General features: G+C 38.0%; 1 protein-coding gene across 1 annotated transcript; it reads right to left on the bottom strand.

Moving 5' to 3' along the window:
- Positions 1 to 279: 279 nt before the first annotated feature.
- LOC132024983 (glycosyltransferase 6 domain-containing protein 1-like) lies at positions 280 to 10,997 on the bottom strand. Its single transcript, XM_059412167.1, is given in 4 exon segments — positions 280 to 949; positions 1,365 to 1,502; positions 9,854 to 9,901; positions 10,945 to 10,997. Coding segments are annotated over 4 exon segments (909 nt in total).
- Positions 10,998 to 16,237: the final 5,240 nt, after the last annotated feature.

Raw genomic sequence — 16,237 nt, 5'->3', positions numbered from 1 at the left:
AACTAGAGTTTGTATGCGTTTCTTGAATTTATGCCTCTAAAAATATTTCTACATTATTTATACTAGTAGATTATAACATCACTGTGCATTAATATTAAATTAACATTTATTTATTCTTAATCCAGTTTAGGTAGATTTAGATGGTTCAAAATTGACATGAGAAAAACAGTTTTGAAAGATTGCACATTTTTGTAAGTTTCTAAAATACTGGAAAGTTTTATAATTGAGGAATTATTTTGATGATTTACTTATTAACTCATAAATTTAATGCTATAACCATCAAATACTTTTTGACTGCCATTCTATCTTCACATGTTTAATTCAGGGCGGGGGGTGTCTAAAATTTGGATCCCAATTGTATTCTGGTGATAACAACTTAGTGGGTTTATTGATAAACAAGTATTTGTTTAGGTAACATTCATATGCACTCTTAAATCCACTTTTAGCATCATTTTGAACTCCTTTTTTATATTCTTCAATGAAGGCTAAAACCTCAGAGGGCGTGCCACCAAAAATTGCACTATGGTAATAGAAATCTCCCTTTTCAAAAGGGATGAAAGCTGCTGAGTTAGGGCTTCTCTCATAAGGGAAATTTTTGTCATGTCCAAAATACCACTATGCATGGAGTTGCTCTACAGACTTGCCCAGGGCTTCTACCCCAAGGTCATTCTTGAAGATCTGGTTTACAGTCAAACTGAAGAGAAAGTCAGCTTCATGTTGGATGTGTTCTAGGATGTAATTATTCAAGTTCCTCATGTATATGTAATTCAGGTCTTTCCACACATGTTGTCTGAGTACAATACATAGTTTAAATGTTCGAAGGGGACCTAGCTCTATAGGAGGTAGTTTGGAGAAGTCATCCATCAAGATGTAAAAGATAACATTGTAGCCACTCATGAAGTATTTATTAGCAGACTGGATGAACTGTTGCAGGTACTGATCCACAAACCTGTGAAACATGAAAAAAAAATTTTTGAAAACTTATCAGGAGATTACATGTCACTTAACACACGTATTATTATTGCTAAGACCTACCAGTAGGTAGGAGCAGAGAAGTTGTGTCTAGAGCTTAACTCTGTTGGTTAATGAAAGAAGAGATAGTGAGCTTGGGAGCCTCAGAAGAGCCTTAAAGTTGGTTGAGAAGAAAGGAGGAGAGAGCTAAGTGGATATTAATAAGAAGATTGCTAAGTCATGTAAAGGACTCAGCCATAGCTAGAGAAAATAACCACTATAAATAATTATGCAGTTCAGCCAGAAATCATGATTAGGGTTAATTATGAGTAATTCTTTGGCTGTGTAGAGAGTTCATGGTACTTATCCATGTTCTTCCAAAATAAAAAAGGATAAATGCTAGTAGCACCTACTTTCCAGTAGCAAACACAGCCAAGCCTACAGTAATGTTCCGCCTTTTATAGTACTTTTCCAGGACTTGTCTATTGTAAGTTCCTTCCCATAGGATTGGTGCAAACCAATCAGTTGTTGTTTTTACATCAGGACGTTTCCTGTTGAACAAACACGAATTAAGTTACCACCTTATCATGACAACAGAAGTTTTGGTCCAAGTGATAATAGCTAATGATTATAAAGTACTTACTATGTACTAGGCACAGTGATTAAGTGCTTTACAGGTTTTGTTTAATCCTTGTAATGTCCCATAATAGAAGTACTATCATTATCTCTATTTTTCATATGAGGAAACATGAGCACAGATTGAGTCAATTATTATTTTTTTTAAGATTTTATTTTTATTTATTTGACACAGAGAGAGATCACAAGTAGGCAGAGAGAGAGGGGGAAGCAGGCTCCATGCTGAGTAGAAAGCCCGATGCGGGGCTCGATTCCAGGATCTGGGATCATGACCTGAGCCAAAGGCAGAGGCTTAACCCACTGAGCCACTCAGGTGCCCCTTGAGTCAATTATTTACTATTCCACAGCTAACAAATGGCAGAGTCAAGATTCAAGATCTTCAAAAGATTTTATTATAGGGATTTTTTAAACTTTCACATTTACTTATTTATTATACATTTATTTTAAAATCCTACTTAAAGTCTGTAGTCATGCCCTTCTATTTGATTCACAAGTCTCAAACTCCACCTTAATACTGGCCACATGTGCCCTTATCACAGTGATGATGCTTATCAATTAGGCACATCACAGATGCAAATCAATATCTACTTGAGAAGATGAAAGGGTTTGAAGATTATCCCTCCTCCTTCATTAGGTCAGATTAAAGATTTGCTAACAGAACAAAAAGGGTATCTGAAAGCAGAAGTCAGTTTAAAAACTTGTGTTTAGAAATTGTTTGGTAGGGGCGCCTGGGTAGCTCAGTGGGTTAAGCCTCTGCCTTTGGCTCAGGTCATGATCTCAGGATCCCGAGATCAAGCCTTACATTGGGGTCTCAGCTCAGCAGGAAGCCTGCTTCCTCCTCTCTCTCTGCCTGCCTCTCTGCCTACTTGTGATCTCCATCTGTCAAATAAATAAATAAATAAAATCTAAAAAAAAAAAAAAAAAGGAAAGAAATTGTTTGGTAAAACAAAAGAGGAAGTAGGAGAGACTTAGAGTCATTAGATTTCTGCTACAGGTATGGAACTCCTTCTCTGGAAGGTAAATACTGGCCAGAGGGCATTCTCTGCAAAGGAGTTGCTTAACAGTCTGGCAGACAAGAAGATCTACCCTCTGGATGGCAACTAGACACCTTGCCCAGTTTCCTTCATGGCTGGCTTAGTGTCTCTGTGTAAAGTGGCTTGGAGTCCAGTGGAGTTTATGCATGGGCTCAATGTCATGGGATATCTCTTTGCTAAGACCAAGCTATGTCCAGTCCTGAGCACCGAACTTGTCAACAGGGGACAATTGGAGCCCACACTATGACACCATTTCCCAGGGAGACCAGCCAGCCAGATGGTTGGTTGATTAGATCAGACTTTTATAAAAGAAAGGGATAAGATTTTCCTTCAAGGGGAATGTTTTATGTTCTGGGTAGGGATTTGCTTTTCCTGTCTACAAATAGTTTAGCTTTGTTGACTTGCAGAATATCTTTTTTTTTTTTTTTTCCAGAATATCTTGTTAATTTCCATTGTATCACACATAACATTGCCTCTATCCAAGGTACTTATTTCATGGTGAAAGTAGTATAATGGTTGGCCCACTTCCATAAAGTTCTCTGGTCTGACAGTGCCTCACAGTCTAGAGGCAGCTAGCCTGATAGAAAGTGGAATAGCCAGGGAAAGTCTCAATTTCAGTGCTAGTTCCTAGATAATTCCCCTGAAAATGTTGAGGAACTGTTCTGTAGTAGTACCGTTCATGCTTTGAATCAGTGAACACTATGAAACATTGTTTTTTCCAAAGCTAACATACAGTTCATAAAACAAGGTGGATGTGGGGATGTTCCTGCTCACGATTACATCTCCTAATTCACTTACAGAACGTTTACTTCCCATTGTTGTGACCTTGTGCTCAGTATGTGTAGTGTTCTCAGTTGCCAAGGGAGGAGTCTTTCCTCTAGAAAGTAAGTCATAGTTCTGTGAACCTGATAGCAGGTCACTTGTGGTTCCTCATGCTCCAGAGCTAACAGGCAGAAACGTCTGGTTGGCATGACTGATCTTCCTCACCAAGAAGATATCAAGATGAGGTGATACAGTGGTGGCAAGGAGGGCTTCATATAGAATGCAAGTGATTCTGGCAAGTTGCCCCTGCTACTCTCATTTCCAGTAATAATGGTCAGTGGGAAGTTCTGGCAACTCCATAAGGTCAGACCACAAAGAGAACCAGACTCTTCAGGAATGGCAGTTTGAGTCACCCTATCAGATAGAAACTCTGGCCATCAGAGGGGTTAGCAGACAGTAAAGAAATCATGGGGAGGTAATTGTTAGCTGCCTCCTTTAATTGCCAACCACCTGTACAGCTGCAGAAGTGAGATAGTAGCCATGATTTGCTATGTTAATTATTTTCTCCCCCTCGCCGCCTTATATGAAGAGTGCTAGAGATGGCAAATGTTACAATTTAGGTTATGTTTTAGGTTGGGAATATGGCTGGATTGCCTTCATCTTGATGATACCCCTTAGGTGATGTGACTTCCTATTTCTCCTGTTTGGGGAACATGAGCTTCTCAATCTAAGTCAAATTTGAGAAATGATTCTTAGTGACAAAAAGGTTGGATTGTGTTAGTTATTTTCTTTTCTTTTTTTTTTTTTTAAAGATTTTATTTATTTATTTGACAGAGAGAGATCACAAAGGCAGAGAGGCAGGCAGAGAGAGAGGAGGAAGCAGGCTCCCTGCTGAGCAGAGAGCCTGATGCGGGGCTCGATCCCAGGACCCTGAGATCATGACCTGAGCCAAAGGCAGCGGCTTAACCCACTGAGCCACCCAGGCGCCCCATGTTAGTTATTTTCCATTTACTGTTCCGCTATCCATCCTCAGCCCTTCTCTACCTGGCCTGCCTTGGGAGCAAACTGATCACCCAAAGTTCCCAGCTGTATGGCTTGCTGTGAGTTCTACCAGCATAAGATCAGAGGACAGGAAAGGAGGTTGTCTATTTTCTTTCTCTCTCTATTTTCTTTCTCTCCCAGCTCTGTCGAGATCTTGACAGTGGCTGTGTCCTTATGCAACTACAACTTCTGTTGGGCAGCCCATTCCTGGTTCCAGAAATCCCTGGAAATCTCCAAGAACACCATCCCTTCTCTTGTCCCTTTAGGCTGAGCATGGTCACAGCTTCTTGCTGTTGCAAGTCTCTTGATGCCTCTGTATCCTTTGCTGGGTCTCTTCACCTTGTTCACATATCTGCCAACCACCCCTTCACTAAAGTTACTTCATCTCAGTTGATGAAGCTCAGTTGAGCTGTTTCTCTCATACCCTGATAGATTCAGTATCTGAAGAGCTTAGAAAATACCTCAGGAGGGCTGAGCAGGTGGTATTTGGCAGTATACAAATTGACTTACTCATGAAGTATATCGCTAACAATGAAAATTTGCAGAAGGAAGGTACACAGGTGAGAATGCTAAAGTGTCATAGTTCTGTAGACTATCATAGGTCTGACATAGAAGTATGATAATGAAGGAGGGAAATCATATATATGGCCTAAGATATCCACATTCCTAATAGAGAATAGGTGCTAAAATGAATTAGAAATTATTTCAATGCTAAAAGGCATTAATAAGATTTGACGAGATGTGATCATGACAATAATAAGGGAGGGTATAATTTGTTCAAAAAGTAGTTCTGGAGAGAGGGGGCGGGGATTCTTCCTGTAAGTCCAGGCTATATTGTGGTATATCTAGTTTGAGGAAACTGAATAGGAGTCTAAAAAGTGTAAGAAGCAGAAGTGGTGTCATAGATATAAATAAATATACCATGAGCAAACAGAATCATGGTAGTACTAGAGAATTTCCGGGGTATATGTTTCCTGCTCCACAGTATACAGTCTTCCACCTCCCTTCTTCCCAGCCAGATTACCATACTAGCAGCCTAGTTGGTACCCTTTTCTTCCCCCCCACCATATTCATAGAATTCTATTGATAATATGTGTATAATATGCACATATACATTAAATACACACATATATCCAGGCTTTAAAACCTTGCTTATTTCATACTAATGAGATAATGCATACTTTTCTGCAGCTTGCCTTTCTACTCAACACACCTTTGTGGACATCCTTTCAGGTTATCTGGACTAGTTCTTATTCACTCTTTGTAATGGCTGCATAATATTCCAAGGTGTGCACAGTTTGTTTAGCCATTTCCTTACAAAAAGATTTTCATTTTATTTCTGGGATTGCTGTCTTTATAAAAAGTGATACAACAACCTTAATCTTATGTCCTTAGGTATTGTTGCTGTTATTTTTACTGGCTAATCCCAGGAGTAGGATTCCTGTATACCCATGTTCCTTTTTAATAGTTGTTACATGGGTACCTGGGTGGCACAGTTGGTTAAGCAACCAGCTCTTGGTTTTAGGTCAGGTCCTGATCTCTTGGGTCTTGAGATTGAGCCCTGCATAGGGCTCCATGCTCTGTGGAGAGTCTGCTTGAAGATTCTCTTCCTCTGCCCTTTCCTCCACTTTGAGAGGGAGTGCTTACGCTCTCTCTCAAATAAACAAACAAATAAACAAATAAATAAATATTTTTAAAAATTGGGTTGTTACCCAATTACTTTTTGAAAGGCTGTAATACTTTACCTTCCCACCAGCATTTCCTCTATACTTTAAGACTGTAGCTTTAAAAAGATTTCAGTTTGATAGGTATAAATAGTAGCTCATTATTACATCATTTTACAATTCTGTGATTTTTAGTGAATTTGAGTATCTTTTTGTATATTTATTGGCTAGCTCAATTTGCTCTAATGTGAAGGAATTTATATATATATATATGTATATATATATATATATATTTATATATATTTTAGAGAGAGCATGCACATGAGCAACAGGGGATTGGTGGGGTGGGAAGAGAGAGAATCTCAAGCAGGCTCCACACACAGCACAGAGTGCAATGTGGGGCTGACCCTGAGATCTTGACCCAAGCTGAAATTAAGGCTTGGATGCTTAACTGAGCAACCCAGGTGCCCCAAGTTTCATATTTCTCTACTGAATTGTTAATTTTTTCTCTTTTATAAAAGTTCCTTGTATTTCAGTAATTATCTGTATTACTATTAATTTTTTCTGACTTTCTGTCTACTAAATTTTTGGTTTTAAACCAAATAAATGTTAATTTTTTTATATAGTAAAATATGCCTTTGTAAATAGCTAGGAACTTCCCAGCATGAATTAAGATTTCCTTCTTACCTAGACTTTACATGTTGTCATACTGATTTTCTAACAAATTTTTTTACTGCTTTATTTTTTACAGTCAAGTCTGTAATCTATCAGGAATTTATCTTTATGACATAGAAGTAAGGCACCATTTCCCCCCATACTTAGTCTGCTAGTAGTGTCAGTATAATTTATGAAATAACTCTTCCATTCCTCACTGATTTTTTAAAATACCGTTTTTGTTATATATCAACTTTGATACATACTGTGATCTAATTCTGGATTTACTCCTCCTCCGATCCATTCCATGTTGACTTGATCATAATGATGTTAGAATATGTTCAGATATTTGAGGCAAAATCCTCTTAACTTTCTTATTTTTCACACTTTCCTTGGATGTTCTGAGACATTTGTTTTTTATATTTATTTACTTTAAGCTTATAGTTTTTTCTACTTAATAAGAATGGAAAATGAACTTCTTCCTGATATCTCAGTATTGAAGAGGTCATTTCATTTTAAACTAAAAGCCAATATGATGCTTCATAATAAAACACAATGCCTCCCACCACTACTATTACATCATTATGGAGGTGCTATCATTTCAATTAGACAAAAGGTCTCATGTATTTACTTACTCTACAAATATTGAATCTTACTCTACAAATATTGAAAATACTACAGCTGGGCTTTTTTTTTTTTTTTCTAGGTACATTCTCATGGGAGAGGCAGATAATAAATGAATAAGCAGGCAAATATACAGTGTGTCAGATGTTGATAAGAGCAATGAAAAAAAATAAATCTGGATAAGGGAGAAAGGGAATGACGTTTATATGGAGTGATTAGAGAAGGCTTTACTGATTACATTTGAGTGGAGTCCTGAGGCAAGTGAAAGAATGAGTCATTTGGCTATTTGGAGGATGGATAGTCGATGCAGAAAGAACAGCAGGTGCAAAGATCCCCAGGTGAGGGCATGTTTGGTGCATCCAAAGAACAGCAAGGAGCCAGCATGAGTGGAGTGGAGGGAGGGAAACAATAGTTGAAGATAAGGCCAGAGACAGATTGGGCAGCCATTTTATCTCTAATTTTTTTTCATATTTTAAGTACTTTGGACTCTTCAAAAAGACTTCTTACAAGAGTGTTACTTCTTAATGTTCATAATAACAAAAACCTAGAAACAGTTCAAGTGCCCATTACTAAGCCAATGGATGAACAAACTGTGGTGTATTTCTATAGTCCACTATCACGCAGCCATCAAAATGAATAATAGTGATACGCAGTTTGGATGAATCTAAGCACTCTAATATTAAGGGTTGAACCAAGTCCCTGGAGATTACACACAGCATTATATCCTCTTTATAAAGTTACCAAAACTAAAATTTAAAAATATTCTATTTCCAGGACACATAAGGAAGATCTAACTTATATTAAAAAAAAGAGAAAGCAAGGGGATGATGACTCAGGATTCAGGACAGAGGTGGTTTCAAGGCAGAGGGTGAAGAGACAGAACGGGGATACTGGAAAAGGCAGAGCTGGGTGTTGAAGTTATTGAATTTTGACTTTCTTGTTTCATTAAAAATAAGCAAGTAAACAGTGGATCTTGCATAATCTAATGATGAGTGTGAGTCATGAAGCAAAGACTATTATCTCATCCTGTGCACTCGAGGTTATTTTAAAAACATAAATATGAGGGGCATCTGGGTGGCTCAGTGGGTTAGGGCCTCTGCCTTTGGCTCAGGTCATGAGCTCAGGCTCCTGGGATCGAGCCCCGTGTCCAGCTCTCTGCTCAGTAGGGAGCCTGCTTTTGTTCCTCTCTCTCTGCCTACTTGTGATCTCTGTCTGTCAAATAAATAAATAAAATCTTTAAAACAAACAGACATAAATATAAAAAAAGAATTCACAGATCAGGAAATACAAATAAAGAACACACATATAAAAGATGTCCAAATTCAATAATAATTACAGAAGTACAAATTGAATTGAGATATTTTAACTAGCAGTTTTTGCCAATAATATTTGATACTACTAGAATAAAATGTAAATTTATAAAACAAATAAAATATTATTCACATTTATCCACTGTGAATTAGAAAACAAATGGAATAATTATCAAAAGGCAATTTAGCAACCTGAATAAAAATGTAAAATGTCTACATCTCTTAAACTAATGACTCTACAATATGCATTTATCATATGGTTAAGTTCACACAAGAGGGACTGAAAATATATGTACAAGGATGTTCAACAAAGCATGACTTAAAACAGTCCTCAAGCTCCAAATGATTCAAAACCAACAGCGAATTGACTATATAAATTATGGTATACAGCCATAAAATAGAACACTTGGTGGCCATTATAAGGAATGAGATTTTTCCCCGAATAATGCCAAAATCAAAAGAAGTCCTTAATGGCATTTTCAGGCTGCTACTAAAAAGATTTTTTTTTCTTTCCCCTTATGAAACCAGGAGCATTAAACTAGATAACAGTTTTCTCATTATGACCTTTAATTGCCTGGTTCTTGATAAACAGACACTAGGTTTATGTATAAAAGCCTTAAAAATAAAAACTCCAAGGGGGCATCTGGGTGACATCTGCCTTCGGCTCAGGTCATAATCCCAGTGTCCTGGAATAGAGCCACGTGTCAGACTCCCTCCCTGCTCAGTGGGGAGCCGCCTTCTCCCTCTCCTCTCCTCTCATGCTCTCTCTCTCTCTCAGATAAATAAATAAAATATTTTAAAAATATCAAAAGAGGGGGGCACCTGGGTAGCTCAGAGGGTTAAGCCTCTGCCTTTAGCTCAGGTCATGATCTCAGGGTCCTGGAATCATGCCCCACATCAGGCTCTCTGCTCAGCCGGGAGCCTGCTTCCTCACCTCTCTCTCTGCCTGCCTCTCTGCCTACTTGTTATCCCTATCTGTCAAATAAACAAAAAAAAAAATCTTTAAAAAAAAGTTAAAAAAAAATAAAAATATTAAAAGAAAGTAAAAACCCCAAGGCCTAGAAGCCTCCCAGTATAGGTACAATTTGATGATGGGGAAAAAAAAATCTCCCCCATTTAAATTGAGACGACGATGATGATGATGATGATGATGAGCGTGCAGAATATTTTTTCTTACTTAGGATTAAACCAATCTGAGAGCTGAGGTTCTTCTGCTTCATGATCCCTGATACGAAAGAAAAAGTCAAGTTAAGAGTAATCCACTTATTCAATAAGTAATTATTCTGTCCTTGTAATATGAAGGCACTGTTTGGTGCTTGTTCTGCAACTATGAACATTTAGATCAGCTCCTGCTTTCCAGAAGCGAATAGACTAGCTGGAAAGAAAACAGTAAATAGATAATACGAATACAGAGTGTTAACTACTAATAGGGAAAAACAGATCTCCATTGGAGCATTTAAATGGGGCATCCAACCTAAATGTGGGGTTAAGGGAAATGATTTGTAGATGAAATATGTAAACTGGGTCTGGAAGGATAAGGGCTAGTTCAGGAAAGAGGTGTAAGGTGAAGGGGTCATGACCAAAGGTGGGAAAGCAAGGAATAGTATGGTTCTTGAGTGGGGGACATATTTTTTAAATTAACAGAGCAGGAAAAATAATGCATATTCAGACAAAAATACAGATTTATTTAATTCACTTATCAAGTATTAGTAGCTTATTATTTGACAGATACTTAATGACATGTTAAAATAAAGGGGTTACAACAGGGATCTGGATGTTTGTCTTTGATTTTCGTTTAAAGCTGGGGTTCACCTATGGTTTTGTTTTACTTTTAAGTTAATTATTTAATTAACAAGGCTATGAGCGAACTTCTTTTTCATAAACTGGGAATATTTTGTAAAATAAGAATAACTTTAAGGGACTAGTACTTCCAGAAAGATGGACTAAGTGCTCATTTTCCCCATTCCTGACACTAAGTATAGCTAAAAACCCAGGACATTATATTAAAAAAAAAAAAAAGTAGACTCTGAAAGATGAAGAGAAGAAAGCAGATCAGGTAGGTGCACTGGGACTCAAGGATCGACGTGGCAATCAGTTTCCTGGGTTTCTGCCATATATAGCCGAGATTGGGTGCCAGAGAAACCAGCAACCCAGAGATGACAATGGGCACAAACAGGGGGCAAAAAAAGATCCTTGAGAAAGGCTGATAACTAAAGGACCAGGAAAAGGGCAACCCAGCAAGGCAGAGAACTTGTAGACACTACTCACTGTGCCCAAGCACTGTGCCCAATGCCGCCAAAAAACTGTAGCCCCATATCCATCCCTCCAGCAAAGACAAAGTAGAGAGCTTAGACTTCTACCCTCACCAGACCATAATAAGGATCTCCTCCCTCCCTCACTGGTATGGAGTTAGAAGAGGTTAATGGGGGTTAAAACTGTCACTGTTGCTCAGCAATTTTGGCAGTCCTCCTGTGGTTGTGTCAGTGGAGACCACATGGGGACTCCAAACTCCCATCCCTGCTCATTAGTAATAAGGAGCCCCTCCCCACTGGATTTTAAGTGAGGCAGAGTCAAGAACCAAAATTTCACCCCTCAACTGACAGTAATGAGGTGGTGCCACCCTATTTCCCAGCTGGAACAGTGTTAGAGGATGCCTATGAAAACATAAGATTTAAATAAGATCCAGAGCCTTGTAATACCCCAAACTGTTCAAGTTTTAATTAAAAAAGAAATCACTCATCATACCAAGAATTGGGAAGATCTCAACTTGAATGAGGAAGGGTGCCATGATGCCATGATGACAGATATTAGAATTATCTGACAAGGACTTTAAAGTAGCCCTTGTAAAAGTGCTTCAGAGGGGGAATAAAGTGCTTCTATGAGCAATTACAAACGCTTGAAACATGAAAAAAATAGGAAGTCACAAAGAAATAAAGAAATAAAAAGAAAAAATAAGAAGAAATAAAAAGTCTTATTTAAAGATATGGAAGATATAAAAAAGAACCAAATGGAAATTTTAGAACTTAAAAATATAAAACTGGGGCACCTGGGTGGCTCAGTGGGTTAAAGCCTCTGCCTTCAGCTCAGGTCGTGATCCCAGGTCCTGGGATCAAGCCCCACATCGGGCTCTCTGCTCAGCAGGGAGCCTGCTTCCCCCTCTCTCTCTGCCTGCCTCTCTGCCTACTTGTGATTTCTGTCAAATAAATAAAATCTTTAAAATATATATATATATATAAAACTGAAATAAAAACTCAAGAAATAGGCTTAACAGCAGAATGAAGATAATGGAGGAAAGAGTCAGTGAACTTGAAGACAGACTAACAAATCACTTAACCTGAACAACAGAGAGAAAAAACTGAGGGGGTGGGGGAGAAAAAGAGAAAAGAAAAGAAAAGAAAAGAAAGAAAAAGCTTCAGGGACATGTAGGACCAAAACAAAATATCTAATACTTATGTAATTAGAATCCCAATGGAAAGGGAGAGGAGGGTACTGAAAAAGTATTAAAAATATGGCTGAACACGCTCCCCCCCCCAATTTAGCAAAAGATAAACATACAGATTCAAGAAGCTGAATGACCCCAAAACAGGATAATCCTAAGGGAAAACGAAACCTTGCTAAAGCACATGATAGCCAAATTTCTGAAACATAAAGATGAAAAGAAAGCTAAAGTTGAAAAGAATCTTGAAAACAGACTGAAGAAAATGATTCACTTATAGGGGAAAAATAACTTGAATGAAAATGGATTTTTTATTAGAAACTATGGAAACAAAAGGAAGTAGAACAGTATTTTTCGGTGCTTTAAGAAAAGAACTGTCATCCAAACTGTCCCCCAGTAGGGGTGCCTGGATGGAGCAGGTGGTTTAGCACCTGAAATTTGACTTAGTTTTGGGTGGTGGTCTCAGGGTTGCGAGATTGAGGCTCTGTGCTGAGCAGGGAGTAGTCCACTTGGGATTCTCTCCCCCTCTCCCTCTACTGCTCCCACTTGTGCATGCGCACTCTCTCTCTCTCTCTCTCAAATAAATAAATACATTTTTTTTAAGTCCCCCAGTTGGTGAATGGTTAAACAAACTTTGGTACATCACTTCATGGAATACTACACAGCAACAAAAAAGGAGGATCTATTGAAATACACAACAAAGTGGCTGGATGTCAAGAGCATTATCCTAAGTGAAAAAAAAGCTCATTTCAATAGATCCTATATTGTATGATTCCATTTATAAAGCGTTCTCAAAGTGGCAAAATTATAAAGATAAAAATAGGTTAGTGATACTAGGAGTTAGAAAGGGTTGAGGAGAGGAGGTTAGGGTTGAGTATAAATGGTAGCTCAGAGGAGATCTTTGTGGCGATGGAATAGTTTTCTGTATCCATTGCCGTGGCGGTCTACAAATCTACACACATGAGAAAGTGTTATATAATTCTATACATACACTGTCCCAGCATCAATTTCCTGTTTTGATATTGCATGACAATTATGTAAGATGTAACAGTGGAGGGTACATGTAACCTCTTTACTATCTTTGCAACTTCCTATGAATCTTTATTTCAAAATCAAATATTAAATAATAACTTTGAAAGTGCACCTCATTTTGACATTTCAGAGGTGTTTTTAACCAAAAATATTTTAATATAGGATTGCTCAAAACTTGTGCTTTTTCAAAATCCAATTTGACCATGCCTAACTTAATTAAAAATATATAGTGACAAATGAAGAACTTTTAAAAAAAGAAGTTGATTTTTTTGAGAGTTGGTTTCACTAATTTTTCAGGTCCTACCTGGGTCATTGGTAGAAAACATGGTGGACTACAGGGGCTATCAATCTACAGAAAAATATCATCCTACAGAGAGATACTTAAACTATAGCAAATGTGAAAAATCTGTCTGGTGTAAGCAGGTGTGTGTGGTGAGGGAGCAAAATTTGGAGATGTGCACATATGCATATCCATACAAACTCATATACAGGCATATATACATGTAATCAAATATTTCTGAACTGATACCCAAGAAATTTTTCAGTGGTTGCTCTAGAGAATTCAGTCCAGTTTTCTGATCCTTCTGACTGCCATCATCATTAGAACTCACTTGACTCCAACCACTTTGCCCTCAGTTTAGAATATTTATAGAACAAAGATTCTTACCAGCAGAGATTCATCTTCTGTAAGTGGTTCTTTATTCTTAATATATATGAAAAAAAGATATTTTAGTGTTCAATTTGAACAAATGCCTATTACAGTTGGAATAACAAAAAATCTAGAACTCAAATCCATTCATTGGTATTGTTAGCCAAACAGTTACTAAATACCTGCCATAGGCCAAAATAATGCTACAGTTCTGGAATCCAGACCTGCAGTGAGCTTATGGTCTCTTATTTCCCTTTTGACTAAGCCCCCTATCTTCAAAATGATTATAATAATACTATTACAAGTGACAACGAGTCCTTTCTATTAAGAGTACAACACCCTAAGAGAGCAAATAACATGTAAAACATGATACCAAACCAATAAGGTTAATTTTAAAAGACATTAGCTCCCACAATATAGCTGATTTTCCAACAGCAGTCAGTAACATGGCATTGTAAGGGCCTATTGAGCCAGAGCGGCCCCACCCTGGTTGAACTGCCATTTTGTTGTTTATGCAGTAAAACTTAAATTGACCCTGCCTCAGCCCCCCAGGGGAACTTACTTAAAAGCAAGTGCGGAAAACCAATCCCAAGTAACAAAGCCCAAATACAAGGGTGGGTCAGGTCAGGTGGAGATAACGGCTGAATGCAGGGATGAGTCAGGTGGAGACACCAGTCAGTAAAGCCTGCATACTGTCTCCCTAGTTACCAAGGAGTATGGGCCCTGCCCTTTGGGCACCTTTTGGGCACCAATTCTGACCAAGGTGATAGGCTGGTTCAAATATCTACTAGGGTAAATTGTAATTCAATTGGTCACTTATGTGTGACCTAACATGACTGTGCAGCTTTCTCTGTGTGTTACAATTTCATTGGCCACCTGAGCATGGCGAGGCCGAACCACATGGCCATTGCCCTTAAAAGCTAGTCTGTGAAACAGAGGGTGGTCGCCCTCTCTGTAAGGGGCGGCCCTGACCGGTCTGTTTGATGGTTGGTTTGATTCTTGATGATTGGCGCGAAATAAAGCTTTTCTTGATCTTCGTTTTCTATCAGTCTCGCTCCTTTGACCATGGACCCATTATTGGGCGACCCAACATTGGGAACCCAACAGCATTGCTTATTTAAAGAAACCATAAAGAGGAAGGCAGGGATGGGGGGAAGAATTTACATTTTTCTATGAGAGAATTCTAGCAGGTTGACAGATTCCAAGTGCAGCTATGTTTCTACAGCACATTATTTTGAGTCTCATTCCTATCAGGTGGAGCACTGACATAGCTTTAAGCTGAAATCCACCTAAAATAACCCCTAACATTCTCCATTCTCTATTATCTTGCCTTACTTCTTTCTTCCTAGCACTATTATATAAAATACACAGCTCCTGACATTATATTATATATGTCTTTGCTTATCATCCCTCTTCTCTACCTAGAATATAAATCTACCTAAGAGCAGTCACTTTCTTTGAGTTATTACTGTTTTCCCAACACCTAGAACAGGCACCAAAAAAAGTGTTCAATAAATATTAGTTGAATGTTGAAAAGTGAAAGAATGTATCTATAATTTAATTTGTTCCTCAAAGAGGAGAAAATCTCCAATTAACTTTTTTTTTTACACAAAACTCAGCATTTTAGATCAACTGCCAATCATTAAAGGTGGTAATTCATCAATCTTTTATATTTACCGGGAATGATACATAATCATCAGGACTAAAGCAAATGAAGCATTTTTCATTTAGAATTCATTCTCCCCTAGGGGAAAAAAAAAAGGTAGGGGAGAGAAAGGAGTTTTTTGGAAAGTAATAAACAATTTCCTTACCATCTTCTAATAACTAATTAATTACAGAATCAACGTATGGAAACTTGGCCACCAAAGTGTCTGATTTCTGATTCTAGAATGCTTGAGCTTAGGAAGAAGGCCGACTAAGGGAAACCACCTATTTTGTATGAAGTGCCTACAAAAGTCTCAGAATGCTGACTAATAATTTTTAGGTCTGCTGCAGAGTGTCTGGGAGATTCCTATTGTATTTTAGCAAAGTCCCCCCTGCATACGTAAAGGAAGTTCAGTAAAACTCTCTCTCATTTTCACTTGTGCTTCTGAGAAAAGAAAATGAGGTCCTTATGAAGGTGTTTTTATGTGCTGGAATATGTTCTTCCCCCAAAGTAGATTTTTATATATGTTTTTTTTTCTTCCTCACGAAGGTATTAAGACTAATAATTTATTCAAAGACTATAGGACTAGGAACCTAAAAACATAGGAGCTCTCTCAAAAGTATAGTCTTGTAAACAGTGATTAAAAACCTAAATTGAAGGTATTATACTCTGAAATGGGATATTTGGCTCCAGCCAATGCGCTGAGCTTGTGTTGCAAGTGTTAGATAGTATTTCTGTTTACCCATGGGGCACCCTGCTGGCTCAGTTAGTGACTCTTGATCTGGGGGTCATCAGTTTG

Source organism: Mustela nigripes, chromosome 9 (assembly GCF_022355385.1).
Source record: "Mustela nigripes isolate SB6536 chromosome 9, MUSNIG.SB6536, whole genome shotgun sequence".
NCBI classification, from domain to species: Eukaryota; Metazoa; Chordata; class Mammalia; order Carnivora; family Mustelidae; genus Mustela; species Mustela nigripes.
This window is presented reverse-complemented; position numbering and strand designations above follow the sequence as displayed.